This window comes from Morus notabilis, unplaced genomic scaffold (assembly GCF_000414095.1).
Source record: "Morus notabilis unplaced genomic scaffold, ASM41409v2 Scaffold257, whole genome shotgun sequence".
Taxonomy (NCBI): Eukaryota; Viridiplantae; Streptophyta; class Magnoliopsida; order Rosales; family Moraceae; genus Morus; species Morus notabilis.
This window is the reverse complement of record NW_010356831.1, coordinates 59,878-77,191: the sequence shown is the minus strand read 5'-3', so window position 1 is coordinate 77,191 and position 17,314 is coordinate 59,878. Positions and strand designations below refer to the sequence as shown.

Here is a 17,314-nt window from a genome sequence, read left to right as displayed (position 1 = left end):
CCAAAATAAAAAAATAAAAAAATAAATTAAAAGAAAATCCAATCCTCAAAATATGCTTATATATGCGGATATCATGAGCCACTTTTTTGCTACTTTATTCCAGCTTAAAAGTGTCCTCCATATTGGAAATATCTAATCTAGCTAAGTGGAGATATTTCAACACAGGACCACTTACTCAGCTATAAATACCTACTGCTTCGGATTTTCGAATGCAAATTGTTCTTAAATCTTTAGAGAAAAGAAAGAAGAAGAGATCATAGAAATCGGTCTTGAATTCGATATGGAGTCGGGGTATAAAGTCATCAAAAGCAAGCAAATGTACAAAGAAGGAAAGCACAACGGCAACAACGTCGTCGATAGAGCGAATCCGACGGCTTCAATGGCTTCTTCAGGCTCCTTTGAGGGTGTTTTTGCAGAACATCCGACGAAGCAGAAGATGTCACGCTCAAATGCGCAATTATACTCCGGCGACGATGAAACCATTGACGCCAGAGCTGCAAGCTATATCGCCTATGTCCAAGAACGGTTTCGGCTTCAAACAGTTGTTTAACCACTATATCGATCCTATTTTTAGTCTTTTGTGTTTTGGTCTTTGGAACGAAATATTTGTATGTTCCTCTTCTCTACGTGATGAAAATCTTCACTAGACTAATTTCTGCATGTAGAATATTGTACTATTGGTGTTTGTGCAATATAATGAAAGTCAAATTTTCCGTCTAATAATATATCTTTCTTTCTTCCTGCTTCTTGTTTTTCATTTTCTTTTTCTACATTGTTCATGCAATTTTTTCTTTTTTGGAAGTTTGATTTTTCCCTTCTCTGTTTAGGAGAATCTGTAATTTCAAATTTATACTTTCTTAAACGTGTTATTGTTAAATATATTATGGAACATTTCAAATTAATTTTGTCCATTTCACGTGTCTAGAAAATTAACCCCTTATACAAAGCTCATACACTAAAGACCATGTATGTGTGTGTGTATATATGTATATGTATATATAATTCCACTTGCACATAAAAAATGGAAAACCAAACTCGGGCATCTAGAGATAATAGTTTCTTAAGCAACCAAGGCATGTCATCTGCCAATACAACTTGTAAAATTAATACATACATATCTATATAGCATCAGCAATAAGTATACATAAATTATGCTTTATATTATAAGCTGGCTGGTGAGATGTCCTTCTGATGCTTGTTCATAAGCAAACTCAATCCAGAACCACCCTGCATTTCAAGATTTTATTGAAGGCATCATGATATAAACAATACACAGATTACACATATATATACAAGTACACACACACACATACATACATCTATCCACAATATATACAAGATATAAATGGCCCACCAAAAGGTGATAATAACTAGACATGGCAGAAATTTAGATCTCATGATAATATCTTACTGGAACAGGAACCCGAAAATCTAAGATTCATTAACAACACTAAAAATGGAAAATTACAAGATAGATGAGCGGTTTCGAGGATCCTCAACTTCTAAAATAGTGCACAGCACTAGACACTCCCTACAAATCACCTCCAACCTCTCCCTAGCAACTAAACCCCCTATTTATACTACTATTAAGACTATTAAAAAAGACTTCTAAATATTAGGTTCTTAACATTACTCCCGCCCTAAAGAAACACATTGTCCTCAAGGTGTTAAATAATCACAGCCGTGTGGCTCCACTTCCTTCCAATCTTGATGAGGTTGGATCTTGGAACGTCGACCGGAATGATTCGTACAGAACTTGCTTCAAATGTTCTTGTTAACTTTATCTTTTCAACTTCACACTTTTGTTTGGAGCTAAAATTGAGAACCACTTTAAGGGCAGCAAAACCATGAAGCTCAGCCTCAAAATCATCCTTGTCGCAATGGAAAACCTTGTTGGTCAGCTCAAACAATTCATTTATAACAAAAACCTTCCTCATACAAGCGTTATCTTGCTGCAGTGCATGTTCCACCTCGCCAGAGAAAGCTGCCTTGTTGTTTGTCTGAACATCAACAATGGAGGGCAGCTGCAAGTGTACACTCTTCATTCTTTTGTCAACAGCCCTATAATTGCTGCAAACAAAATCAAATTCATCTTTTATAATACAAGAATGGACTTCTTTCACTGGTGCAGCAAACTCCGGTTCTAAAGTAACATCCTTGGAAAATTTTGATGTCATTGACATCTTATTTCCCATATCTTGAAGCCCCTCATTACTAGCACCAGATTGAAAACCAACTTCATTTTCAATGCCTTGGTCCACCTTACCATCAAAATTCTTCCTAGTCAAGACTCTTTGAACATCCATTTGATATGAAACACCAGTTATTTGAGCTGGAAGCAACCTACTTGAACTACCTACCACTTGCTCTTTATCGACTTCTAATTTTATAATGACGACTCTCTCTAAAACCAAATTTGAAATCTCTTTCCCAGGTTTGGTAAGTACCTTGAATTGTCATCTATAGTGAGCCATGGTATCCTCTTGACGTTTCACCAAGAAACTCTCATGTAAGGCCTCATCGGATGACATTCTGAAATGCTTAAGTAGATGAGTCTTCAATTCATTCCAACTGTAGAATGGTCAACGAGCATCCTGCCATTGATACCAAGCCAGAGCATCACCCTTCATAACCATTTCAACAGCTTGGATTTTCTCATTGTTCGTCATTCTATAAAATAAAAGGTATCATTCAGCTCTAAAGACCCACCCATCAGGGTCTTCTCCAGTGAACAATGGCATATCTATTTGCTGAAATCGTTGATCTGTTTGGCCCTCCCATAGGGTGTCGTGCCACCTTCCCCTCTCCCTACTCGAAACCCTTAAATTGGTTATGACTCCAAATTGAGAAGACCCAATTCACTCTCTCAAATCAAATTGTAAAACCCAATCTCCCTCACCTAACTCAGATCGCCTAGACCTAACCCCAGTCATGCCAAAACTTGAAGATCCAGTCCATATTTGGCTGTAATTGGCTCTAATCTTACTGTAAGTTTGAGGCCCAACCCTAACATCATCGAAATCAATCTCAATCACATCATAATTGCAAAACCCAGACCTAAGGCCGCTGAAATTTTGGGACCCATCCCTAATTTCGCCAGAATCCTCCCAAATCGGGCCGAACTCGCATGACCCAATCTGAATTCGGCTGGAATTAGCCTCAGACGAACCGGAATCACGAGGCCCGGTACAAACTGGGCCAGAATCAACCCCAACCGTGACTGAATCAGGGCTGGGTTCCCTGTTCCGAGGGTACCCATGTCGTCCCAGCCCCGGAGCAAGCCTCTCCTCTTCTAACTCTGGCTCCAACTCCGGTTCCCGTCGCCGACCAAGCTCCACCACGCTCTCCCGACAGTCGCGACCTCCTTCCGTCCTCCTCCCGCCATCGAACAAGCCCTCGTGCTGCAGATCCAGACCACCCAGCCCCAGATCGCGACGGAACTTACACTCCTCCATGAGACCCATGTCTCTCCGACGTTCGTTCTCCCTCTCGCGACCTCGGCCTTCGCAAATCGGCGCCCCCCGACGACAATCGTGCCGGAAATCTTCCTCCACTCTGCCTAGGTCATCACGATCCACGATCTCTTCATTTTGCCGTTCTCCGTCGGCCTTTTCCGGTACCGACCGCACCACCAACAGCGCCTCCATTCGCCGAAGGACCGCCTGCAAATCACCCATCTGCATCCGAACTTTCCCCATATGTCCCTGAAGTCCCTCGAATCTGTGGCAGGCTCTCCACCACCACCTCTTGGACCGCCTCCTGAACCACCACCAATCCCTTCTCCACGGTGGTCACCCTTTCTAAATCTGCCGGTATAGGCGCCATGGATCAATGCTCTGATACCATTGTTAGGAACCCGAAAATCTGAGCTTCATTAACAACACTAAAAATGAAAAACTACAAGATAGATGGGCGGTTTCGAGGACCCCCGACCTCCAAAATAGTGCACAGCATTAGACACTCCTTACAAATCTCCTCCTCCATCTTCCTAGCAACTAAACCCCCTATTTATACTACTATTAAGACTATTAAACTTTTTAATATTAGGTTCCTAACAAACACATGACAATTGACAAGTATTGATGTTATTATAATGGTACAAACACTCTCTAAATAATAATTTTAGTTCTATCAACTTAACTTGTAATAAATTATACCTGGGAATGTGCATTTTGCATGCCAAGAGTCTCTCAGTTTGGGTTAGCATCATCTGGGTTCTCTAGCAGTTTAACCTAAAACAGAAAATATAAAAATTCATTTAATATGTGTCAAATTCCAGCAATACATATATGATTAACTTGAAACTTTGAATGCACAAGTCATGAAAAAGATATTGTTGCATGGAGATACACAAAATTATAATATGACTAATTTGAAATCCCACTTTTTTCAGGAGGCGTGTGTTCTCCTCTTGTAAGGCTCTACGCTGCACATTAAGCAAGAAAAAAGAAATCTAGTTAATTCCCTGAAATAATTTATCATCTACTATGGTAAAATACAGTTATTTTATACCACAACTATAAACACTCAACTTTTTTGTCTTTTTTTTTTTTATTTAAACAAAAATAACAAGGGCCAAAACATGTTCATTTTGTAGTTCAAGGGCAAATTAAAACTGGTTTAATAATTCAGGGGAAAACATAAAATTTTTCCAATTTATATTAGGCATGCAAAAGTACTATGGTAATTCACTAATACTCATCTTACCCTTTTTTTCAGGAAATTGATGTGCTCCGAGACGATCCTTCTCTGCCGTTGATTATGCATTAGAAAGAAATGATATGATCATGTCACATTAGGGAAACTTCTCTTTCAAAAAGTAAAGATTTTTGAGCTCTCTAATCAAACAAACTTTTCCAAATACAAAAGTTGAGAGGACTAATTGTCTTTATTAATCTTTGATTATCACAAATTAATGTTGTGTTACGTACCTTCTTGCAGCGGATGCGTTCAACGCCGGTCTTGAGCTGCCGCTCTAGCTGTTTCAACTCTTTCATGCCCAACATCGCTAGATCTTCACCTGATAAGTGCCTATAATTTGACATAGTCATGTTGGTTATGTTACTGATATGTAAAATGAGTATTTCAATCTGCTAATTAATTGTGGCTGAATGTGGGGACTTACCTCAAATTCACTTCCAAGTTCTCTGTTGATCTTTTCAGCTCGTCAATTTCAGTCTTCCAAAACTGGAACAATTAGCAGAAATTGCAACAATACAAATAAGTGGAATGATACAAAAGAGCATATTATCTATGTTCAAGGACCAAAATCTTGTACATAATATTAGTTAGCTATTCTTTATTCATCCTTAAAGAATATATGTATTGAAGGTATTGACATAATATTCACTTTAATGGAGCAGAACAAGCATGAACTATATATGTCTAGATTTTACTTCCTTCTTTGTTTTCCCCTTTCTTCACTCACAATCATCTAGTTTTTGTTATCAGATATGAAAAAAAAATACCTTACTCATAAAACATAGTTTCAAATTATTAGATCATATCAAAATTATTCAAATTAAAAAGAATATGACAATTTAACAAAACTTAATGAATATCAGATGGTTGAAAACAGTATCTTACCAGTAAATTATTTTTTTAATACCCTACCATAGAATTCTCTTCACACGGACTTTATATATATATATATATATATATATATATTCCTATAGTTAATATATGATCATGAATGACCATCACAATCACATCAAGATTCTTAGCAAGTACTAATTCATGTCACAGAGGTATATATGTATATGTTTAAGGATATTTATTTTACATGATGTCTGTAAACTTTATCTGGTATATAAAACCATCACTTGTAAGTTCAGACAAGACAACAAATAATGTTTTATTGTATACATATGTATATGTTGTGCGTGTATATATTAATACACACACACACACCTCTATGGTTCTGCAGGTTGGGTTGTCAGCTGATCCAGGCAATCCAATTTCGCTCCTGTACCTCGCAATGCTTCTTTCCATGCTGCAAAACATAATAAGACCCGTTCATCTCACCGATTTGAGTTTAAAATTTGAGTTTTGTAAAAAACTCTAAAAAACAGTCACATCTAACTTTTTTACTACAGTAAAAAGTTCGGGTCTTAAACAAAACAGATCAAATATATTTGTCTTCTAACTTATATCTAGAAACGTTCTAGTTCTAGGAATTATTTGTGAAACCAAAAAAGGAATGACTAACTCATGGCTGGCATATTGATAGAGCTTTCCAGAGGGAGAGAAGATGACGATAGCGACTTCAGCTTCGCAGAGAATGGAGAGCTCGAAAGCCTTCTTGAGAAGGCCGTTTCGCCGCTTCGAGAAGGTCACTTGCCGGCTTGTTGGGTTCTCTATTCTCTTCAGCTCCACTTTTCCTCTCCCCATATTTGTCTCTGACAGATATAGTTATGCAGCACAACAAATATACAGTGGTGTGGCTTCTATATTATGAATATATATAAAAAACAAAAGCATAAGAGTATATGCATGTATATATACACACACACAAACACAAAGGTGTTTGTTTTTTCTTTCTTTTTTTTTTTTCCCCTTAAGACTGCAACAGTTGGAAGTACTATATATGCTTGTCCCATGCAAGTAAACTTTGTGTTGACCATGGTTTCCGTCATAATGTGAAGTCTTTAGGTATTAAAAAAATGCTCTATTGATATAGGCCGCTATATTTAAACCGTCGTATCTGTATTAAGTTATGTTAATTTTTTTTTTTTTTCACTTTGATGGAACCTAATAAAAAAGCATTTACCACTAATAGGAATCCTTTAACCCCGTAGAAAGCTCCGCAAAGAAAGATGATTAAAAGAGAAATTTTAGAAATCTGACCACAAGAGTAGGGACCAAAATGACGCCAGCCGCCAACGTGAGCATGAGATAATAACAGTTAGCACCATACATACACACGAATAATTCTTCTCTCTGTTTTTATTTTTTATTTTTTATTATTATTATCGTTGTTATATGACCAAAACACTAATATGTATGTTAAAGTACATAGCATCTTTTCAAGAAAAAAAAAAATATATATATATATATGTATATATATGTTACAGAACAGTGTCGGTGGTTTATTGTGCTACATTCCTACATGCATGCAAGGACATACTTGTTACCTAACTCTTCTAAATCCGGGAATTTGTCCATATGCATGATTCATTGTTTATGCATAATATTACAACAATTTTTACTTTTAAGACCTACTCTTTTTCGCTATTGGTAGGAAAGATTTGTTTTCTTTCATTCAATAGATTAATTTTTCAGCGATATGATCTTTGAGTGTCCATGTTAAAATTTATAATTGCGCACAATCATAAATCAAACTATTAAAAAAATTATTCAATGACTAAAACTGCAATTCTTATCCGTAGTAAAAAAACGAAAAAAAAAAAAAAGTTAAAGATGTTTAAACATGAATATACTAAAGAGTTGAAGAGATTTGGAGAAATTAGGACATGGCCTTCTCATTGAATTTTATTGAATATATATATATATATATATACACACACACACACACACAAAATATCCTATTCTAGGTAATTTACAATTCAAATATTAAAAATAAGAAACTAACTAAGAAGGATACTCCTTAGGGTGTGTTTGGTTGGGTGGAAAGAAAATAAATAGAATGGAATGGAATCTAAATATAATGTTTGGTTGAATTTATAAAAAAGAAATGGTCATTCACCTATTTTGAGTGAATCATCATTCATTCCTCACGACGTGGGAGGAATAGTCATTCTAAACTCTTTTCTTCTTTTTTTCATAATTACCCTTAAATATTATAATATAATTACAACATATTATATAGTAGTCATATCTTATAATATGTAATATAATATAATATATAATAAAAAACTATGATAAAAAATAATTAATATAATATAGTTGTAATTTTTAATTATATTATAATTAAAATATTATTATTTCTTATGTAATATTATAATATGTTTTATAATATTGTAATTATATTAATTATATTAATTATTTTAATAATATTATTATATTTTATATCATAATTATAAAATATATTATATAATAATAGTATTTATATTATATTAAATATAATAATAATATATTATATTGTAATTATATATATTATATTATAGTATAATATAATATAGTTGTAATTTTTAATTATATTATAATTGAATTATTATTGTTTATTATATAATCTTATAATATATTTTATAATATTCTGATTATATTAACCATTTTAATATTATTATTATATTCTATATCATAATTATATAACATATTATATAATAAATTTATTATATTATATTACATTTTATATATTATATTAATTATATTAATATATAAAATATTGGTGTTATATGTAACATAAGGATAATTTTTTCAACATAAAAATATTCACATTTCATTCCATAATATTTTTTAAATTACAACTAAATAATTAAATTAACTTTTTTTTATTACATTATTATTATCATTCTCATTTCTATTATTATTACTATTCTCCTACTACAACCAAACGGGCCGTTAGATAATTTACAGGAAATTTAACTTCTAAACTATGAATATTTACATATTGAAGAGAAAAAGACAAATAATTTTTACTTCCTTCTGGGCCAATGAGGAGCCAACACATTAAACCTAGGTGAATAGAAACGGAGTCTCAAAATCCAATGGGAACTTGACAAGAGGCTAGTGTAGTTGATTGATTTATCTTCCAGATTACTGTGGTGGGCTTGAAAGTTTGTGAATCCAATCAATGCGTTTTTGAATCATGCATCAAAATGAGGAGAAAGTGAAAATATGAATGTGAACAAACTAGTCTTTGGGGGAGATAACGGAGATAACTTTACAGTCACAAAAGTCGAACTATGCATTGGCCCTTGTGAGGGAGTCGTAGGACATTGTGGAGACAAGATAAGTCAAGATAGAAAGGCTACACCTCAGTGCTGGCCCACCACTTCCAGATCGTACGTGGTTCAAAACCTAGAAAATATTCTTCCCATCCTAAGATTTTTTCTTTTTTTTTTTCTAAATTGCCAAGTAGAAATATTACCAGGTTATGTTTGATGATCCTTACCATTTTCATGTCATATTTACATATGGTTGTGGCCGTTTAGGGACTTAAGTTCACCTAGAGATGCAAGAACGGGCCGGCCCGGTCCGGCTCAGCCCGTTCTCCTTATGCCTACGCGGGCCTCAGGCCGGGCCGGCCCAGCCCATGAATTTCATAAGCCGGGCCGAGCCGACCCGTATAACAATAACCTCAGCCCAGCTCACACCACGGGTCAATTTTACGTGGGCTAGGCTGGGCCGTGCTGCGGGCCAAGATGTGTCGTGGGCCTTGAATGGGCTGGCCCACTCAAGGCCCATCATGGGTTTAAATGGGTCAGCTCATCTAAGCATGTAATTTTTAATTTTTTAAATTTTTAAACAAGTTAACAAATATATAAGTTTGAATAGTCAATGGAAATATGAAAATAGATATTTTATTTACGATTACCTCATTAAATAAAAACCTTTTTAAGGAAAACCGAGTGAGACAAAACATTAGTAAGGAAAAATGAGTATAATCAAGATAATTATACATAAGATGTTTACAAAAGTACTAAGAAAAAGAAAAAAAAATGAAGATTTTATGGGCCTAAATGGGCCAGCCGCCCATTATGGGCATAGACAGGCCGGCCCATCATAGGCCTAGACGGGTCGGCCCAGCCTGGCCTGACCCATGATTTTTCGTGGGCCGTGCCAGGCTGGTCCATGGGCCAATATATATTGGCCCAACCCAGCCCACAAATATTTATAGGCTGGGCCGTGCCTTAAACAGTGGCGGGCCGTGCCGACCCGGTCCGTCACTGTGTCAGGATGGGTTTGGGCCGGCCCATTGTTGCATCTCTACGCTCACTTAGTACCGAGTACGGGGCCGAGGTGGGTGGGATGTCGTCATCGTGTTGTTCGGGGTAGACTTGGGTTTTTACTTTTTTCACTTTATTTTATTTTTAGTTTTAGTTTTGATAATTTTGTAGTTTAGAATTTATTTTGCTTAATTTTTCAGTTTATGAATATTTAAGTTGGTATTTAATAGAACTAAGTAACAGTAATTTTGATATTTAGAAAAAATGGTCAAATAATATTTTTAGACTATTTTTAAAATAACAAGAATAAACACAAAAAATTGTAGTAAACAACATTTTTATGAAACTAAAATAAGTAAAAGCATATTTTAAAATATTTGAAGTAACTATCAGTAAATATATATTTTGACCCCTTTTTTAATAAGTGGTTGAGCTTTTTATTTTTTAAACAAATGGCTAAACTTTTTTAATTTTAACAAAATGATTATTTTTTCCAGTAATCAATCAATGATTGAATGATTCATTATTATAATTTACTAATAATTTATCATTAATAAACATGTAATTTATTGATTGAAATTTATTAATTACTAATTGATTTTGGTTAAAATGAAAAGTCAACGAGTTAATCAGTGATTGACTACTAAGTTAATTAGTTATTGACTACTAAGATAATAAAAGAAACGGCTATTTGCTAACTTTACAAAACTTTGGTTAAAATTTAAAAAAAAAAATCCATTAGAAAGGGATCATACATGTTGTTATCCCATTTTCAATTTACAATTAGTAAAAAGATTTTTTACTTCGAGGCTTAAACTTTATAAGTTATGGGAATTTTTTTTTTTTTAAACGAAAAGCCAATAGACATTCATTTAAGACAAATGACACATAAGATTTTAGTTGTTTATTATAATTCTTGTTGTTTGTTGTGTTTGAGAATTTGGGGGGAAAAAAATAGGCGAGATACTCTGATAGTTATTTGTGAACATTTACAGTCACGAGAACGAAAGTTATCAACTTATCATGTAGTAAGCATTCTCAATTTATATTAGTTTTAGTATAGATAGTTTCAGCTATTACCCAAATTAATTAAAGAGCATCAACCAAACTGTAAATAAATGTAATGAAAATTGCAATAGGATATTAGGATTAGTTTGAAAGTAAAGGAATAAGAATAAGGAAATATTGATTCCCTTTTAGACTTTTAGTGTTAAATAATAAAAAGTGAAAACGAAAATAATCCAACTGCTTCAAAATGCTAACGTTAGTTTTCACTAAATTAATAATGGCAATCTTCTCAACATAACTAAAAAAGGTTATTTTATATAACTAAATTATCATCAATTATAACGCGTAAACTTATTAAGTTTATCTAGATAAATTTAGTATTCATTCTCTTTAATTAAGAATCAATATGTGGAAGTACAAGAATTAACATTCTCTTTCTTTTTTCTATATTATCTGAAGCCACTAAACACTCATTATTTGTAAATAAATACATGATTAGTTAGGATAAAAAATCATTGTTATTCGTATTCCTTTTCTCTTTTCCCTTGTTAGAAATAATATAGATAATACAAAAAAGAACAATATATATAACAATTTTTGCAAGAACAAAATAATGAAATTGTTACAACACCAAATCAACCTTTCTACCAAACTTGGAAAAACGAATTGGCAAGGATGTCGAGGCACGTGAACCATGCTTTCCTTAAAATAGATTCGTCCCCTCCGGCGAGTGCTTGAGGTAACATTAGACGTCTGTCTCTCAGGATAGAACAACAAAACCGAACTACAAAGAACTGAAAGACAGCGAGAGAATAAAGAGGAGAGTTCGGTGAAGGTGTGTCCACAAATGGCTGGAGATGCCCCTTTATATAGGTTGCTGCAGGGGATGTTACAAAGCTAAAATAATGGTGAATAAAGTCAATTTATTCACGGCTCAATGGTGATTCAATTCAGAGGTTACAACCTCTGAAATTTCTAGATGCATCTGCTCCAAAATATGATCAGATTCGGAGGTTAAATATCCATAAACCAAGCAATAATACTGGTTATTGCTACAGTTTCCGCACCCTGCATAATGCAGAGTTAATCATCCACTAATGCAGCAGTTTCAGATTTCAGTTGGCAAAAAATAAAAAGAAAACTTGCAAAACAAAGCCCACACGGAGCGGGTTTTTCAATCCGGCATTTGTGTCCGCAGGTCGCGAGCGCACACATTGGGCCCTTAACCCGCCGGGACCGTGATTTGCACCCCTCTTGCACGTGAGAAAGCCTCTCTAGTATACATGCTTACTTAAGCTTCAAAGTGCAATCACTTATAAACACCACCAAGGCTTCATTCCTAGTCAATGTGGGATTTTTATAATTTTCAACTACATTAACCACTCCAAGTGACATACTTAAAACATCAATTTCTCATTCACCCAATATCCATTTTGAGTGTATGAATAATCGATTTCGATCTCCTCGTGACGGAGAATACAAATCCATCGAGACCCATCCCAAAATCTAATTGGGCCCATTTCCAAAATAAACCTCAAAATGGGCTTTTAATATGGCTTAACAAGCTATTTTTCAACATCCCTTTCATACTGTACTTGTCCAAATTGTTGGCAATTTCTTCCCAATTTTTTCCATTTTAGAAATCAAGAGGATCCCTTTTTACTCACTTCAGTTGGAGTTAAAAGCATTTGGAGTATGTGCAGATAAAGACTTGTCCTTTTTTTACTTTTACTTTTGAGGGGAATAAAGACTCCAGTCTTGTCAAATGGTCATTGTTCACATTCATTTCACTGATTTAAGTTTAAAATTCAAATTTTGTTACAATAAAAAACTTTTAAAAACAGGCACATCTAACTTTTTTATTACAGTAAAAAGCTCTCACATAAAGTCACATCTCAACTTAAATTAAAAACTTAAATCAACGAACTAAACAATAGTATACATGAATAGAGCATGTTATTATAGAGCATTTGGAGTGTGCGTCTAGTATATGACTTCAGTGTGAAAATAGAGAATTCTAAGCACCTCACTGTTCATAATTAAAATCTAAAATTTATAAAACTTAAATTTCCAAAACAAAAGAATGATTTTTTTTTGGATGATTTACTATTTTATGTTAGCATGTGCAACTCAATCAAACTGTTTATTTTGGGTGAAATGCAAACTAAATTAATTACAAATTAGTTTAGAGATTTTAAAATTAAATTAAATTAATTAAGGGATTTAATCCAATCGAAACTAAACTGATTGTGATTGGCTTGGTTTGATTTAGTTTTTCTAATTGATTTGAACTAATGTTTTACAACTTCTTCTCAAGTTCCAACAATAATTAATACTGATATTTTGTATGATAGTCATTCCATTATTTTTTAAATATAAACATTAATAACTCAAAAATAAAATATCCAATTCAAACATAAATAAAACATCTAAGGTTAAGAATAAATATCCTAATAGGTTATGGTGGACTGTGGAAAGAGCTTAAGGTAGACTGCATAAATAATATTAGTACTGTATATATAAGTTATGGTATAAAACTTTAGAGTTATGATCATTTGATTTTAACAGATATATATGAAATATATATACTTTTAGGAAAATATATATAGATAGAAGTTAGTTTAGTTTGAAAATATCCAAATTACTTAAAATGCAAGGTAAAAACACTCAGGGATATTTACATTTTTATATCCTATTCAAAATCTATATCTTTGGATTTTTATCTAATCAAATGTATACCTTCAAATTTAATTTAATATACAAATATATCTCTTATCTCAGTCAATAATTGATTTTGACCATTAAAATGACCAAACTATCCTTAAGAAAAAGAGAGCAAATAAAACTAAAACTTTTCAATACTACAAAAAATAAAATTTAAAAACACAAAAAAACTCATTTCAATGGTATTTTAGATTTTTTAAGGTTAAAACCGTAAGTTTAAAGTTTTTTTTTTCTTTTTTCATTTTTATTTAACGGTACTTTAGGTATTTTATACTTAAAATTGAGAGTTGACTGTGAAAATATATAAATTTGAGTATTAAATCTAATTTAAATATATATATTTTATGAGATTAATACTGAAAATATAATTTTTGAATAAATCTAAAACACATAGTATAAAAATATAAATATTTAAAACAGTAACTTTTTCTTCTTCTTCTTGTCTTTTCTCGTTTTTCATGGATATTTTATCAAAGTAGGAAGATCTTAGACCTCGCTGGAAACATCATTTTCCTTAGATGACCCCGTCTACGGTGCCTTCATAGTACCAAATTGGTTCACAAATTTATCGTAATTTTTATTCGACCCTACGAAAATATCATTTTCTTTGGATAGCCCCATCTATGGTGCTTTCATAACACTAAATCGGTTCACAAATTTATCATATTTTTTACAATTTTATTATTTTAGTTTGTAAATTCTAACTTAAAAATCACAATTAATTTTTCTTTTAAAATTTACAAATCTATCTAACTTACCTAATTTCAACGTTGAAAGTTTGTTGTGTTAATTAGCTTAATTAAAATTCATAAATATTTTTGTTTTAGATATTTTTGCGGTGTTAATTAGCTCATGCATAACTGTCGATCTGGACATACAACCAAAGAGGGCTTAACGTGTGGGTGGGAAATGCAATCAAATCCCCCTAATTTGATTCCATACTACGGACTAGTGGTTCATGGATTTGGTCGTGTGGGGGCAAGCTGATCTCATAATTAAGTCTCTCAACCAAATATTATTTTATTGAAAACACGTGAACGTTTTATTCACAGATTTAAAATTATAATTTAAAATCATTCTTAATTTATGTGTATTTTTTATAAAAGTAAATATTAACAAGTCACGAATCATAACATGAATCTTTATACTAAATATCCAAAATTATAATTTAAAATTATTTTTAATTTATGTGTATTTTTTATAAAAGTAAATATTAACAAGTCACGAATCATAACATGAATCTTTATACTAAATATCTTATGAGCTAAATTTGCAAAGATTTTGTTGAGAAGTTTTTAATAAGAAAGAAAAAAAAAACAAATGTTATTTAATGGGAGACTTCCGCGGCATGACTTGGAGAAGGAAAAAACATACTAGCGGCCATTTGTTTTCGGCCACTAATTAGTACTAAAAATTACTTGTGTTTGTATTCTTTGAGAAAAATTAAGCAAATAACATATTTTAAAATTATTTAAAATAAATAGTAATTTATTTAGTAAATAAATTATTTAACATATAAAAGATTTATTTAAGACTAAAAAATAACATACGTGGTAAAAAAATCTTTATTTACGTGAAAATAAATCCTTTTACCAATCGTGAAAAGAAAATTTACGTGAAAAAATATTTTCACTAACTATAAAATGAATTATTTACGCGGTAAATGATTCATTTATCACATAAATTACTCTTTATTTTAAATAATTTTAAATTTTATTATTGACGTAATTTAATTTCATAAATATACTATTTACTACTTGCTTTCTTTTTTATGTGTTTTTGACTAACTCCAATGATAAATATGTGCACTGTCAATTTCCACTTTCATCATTTCTTTGTGATTGTTCCACTTTAAAGTTTTATCTTCTTTGAGATGGGCCCAAAGCAAGGAATTTACATGTCCTCTTTTACTCATTATTTTCTGTCCATTAAAGATAAACAAAAAATTGAGAATTTACTTTTAAAGGTATATAAATTTAGATTTTTATCTTTTATTTTTAATAAATATTTTTTTATTAGTGTAATTATTTAATTAAAAAAATTATAAATTAAGAGTAAAAAGTAAAAATCCTAACTTATGTAGTTTTAAAAAGTATTTATTAAGATTACCTTTAGATAAAAGAAGATTTACTAAAATACCCATGTTTACACTCAGCTAATAATTCATACTTAGAAAGGGACGAGTCACCCACTTGTGACTTTTTTTATAAAATTTATAACCTGCCTCCTTAAAATTCTACATCTCTTTACTTTTCTCACCTCATTACTTCAATCATGTCTCGCTCACCAACTAATGTTTATTTCTTATATTCGTCACTGATTCTGAATTATAATTTATGATTCTTTACAGTATTTTTTTTCACAAAAAATACACATAAAATGAGAATAATTATAAATTATAATTCTAAATCTATGAACCAAACGTCTACTAATTTTTCTGGCTCTGTTTCTTTTTTTTTTTTTCCCCCTCAATTTGTGAGAGGCCACCATATACATAGCTCGGAATAAGCATAAAAAGATAAAAGGCCACCATAGGAGTAATCAGCATTGGTTGCTAAAGAGAGCGGACGACCTTCTGGAAGTCAGGTGAAGTCACTCAGTGGGATCTAATCCAATCACTGAAGAAAAACACAAGAACAAAAAAATAAAAATAAAAAAAAACATGTTTTTCCGTGGAAAAATAAATCGTGATTATCGCTCGTGTGACTCACGTGCATATGATTTTGGAGCGAGGAAAAAAAAAAGAGTCGTGAGAGGAAATTGCAAAAAGATCGTGTATTCAATTGATTGACATAAAAAATGTGAGTATGAGAGACAATTAGAGTTCGTATAGTTTCGAATTGAGATTTAATTTTTTTGTGAGAATTTTTTATTGTAACAAAAAAATTAAATGTGATTATTTCTGAGAGTTTTTTACTGTAACAAAACTTAAATTTTAAACTCGAATCGATGAAATGAACAAGACCTTATTTTACGCATTTCTGCCGATTTGGAATTCAAATAAATACCCCTTTCAAAATAAATAATAATAATAATAATAAAACTTACTTTCTCATCACGGTGTGAGGAATAACTAAACTTCAAAGTGATATATAATCCAATTTAGACAAGTGATATATACAATCCAATTTAGGCATGATCGATTTGTAGAACCTGCGAAATTAGCCTAACTTAGCACTTCTATTTTTTCGTTATTTTTTAGAGAAATTAGAATTGACACCCATTTTTTTTTTTTTACTTTTTATACATTATTTTTTAATATTATTATATTACCCATTCATAAAATTATTTTTAAGGACAGTAGTGTTTTAAAAAATACTCGTTACACAACCCACCATTAAAAACTTTTAAGAATGAAAGTGCTTAAAAAAAAATACTCATCACAAAATCCAACTCTCTCTCTCTCTATATATATATATATATTCTAGGCTGAAAATCATTTTGCCCCATTTCTCTAGGAGGATAAGAAATGAGTTTCAACTTTCAACGTCAAGATTGAATTTCAACTTTCAACGTCAAGGTATGAATGCTGATAAAAATAAAAATAAACACGTAAAGGTACGAATTCTTTTTTTTTTTTTTTTATAAGTTCCATGTACAAATTGTTTATTTCAATTTCACAATTTCTTTTTTATTTTTGGTAATGAAGCATTTCGTATAAATTATTATAATCTGAAATTATATTAAAAATGCACTAAATAAAAGGCTATTTACTTATACAATAATATGGATGT

General features: G+C 31.9%; 1 protein-coding gene across 1 annotated transcript; it reads right to left on the bottom strand.

The window, feature by feature from the left end:
- Positions 1 to 980: 980 nt before the first annotated feature.
- On the bottom strand, positions 981 to 6,438 carry LOC21393422 (agamous-like MADS-box protein AGL1). The gene is made up of 8 exons (XM_024162120.1): positions 6,209 to 6,438; positions 5,911 to 5,992; positions 5,126 to 5,187; positions 4,932 to 5,031; positions 4,708 to 4,749; positions 4,385 to 4,426; positions 4,158 to 4,232; positions 981 to 1,227 (listed from the first exon to the last, which is right to left on the bottom strand). Exons 1-7 carry the CDS (start codon positions 6,388 to 6,390, stop codon positions 4,191 to 4,193), a joined length of 552 nt encoding a protein of 183 aa, XP_024017888.1. The 5' UTR covers positions 6,391 to 6,438; the 3' UTR covers positions 981 to 1,227; positions 4,158 to 4,190.
- Between the last annotated feature and the right edge of the window lie 10,876 nt (positions 6,439 to 17,314).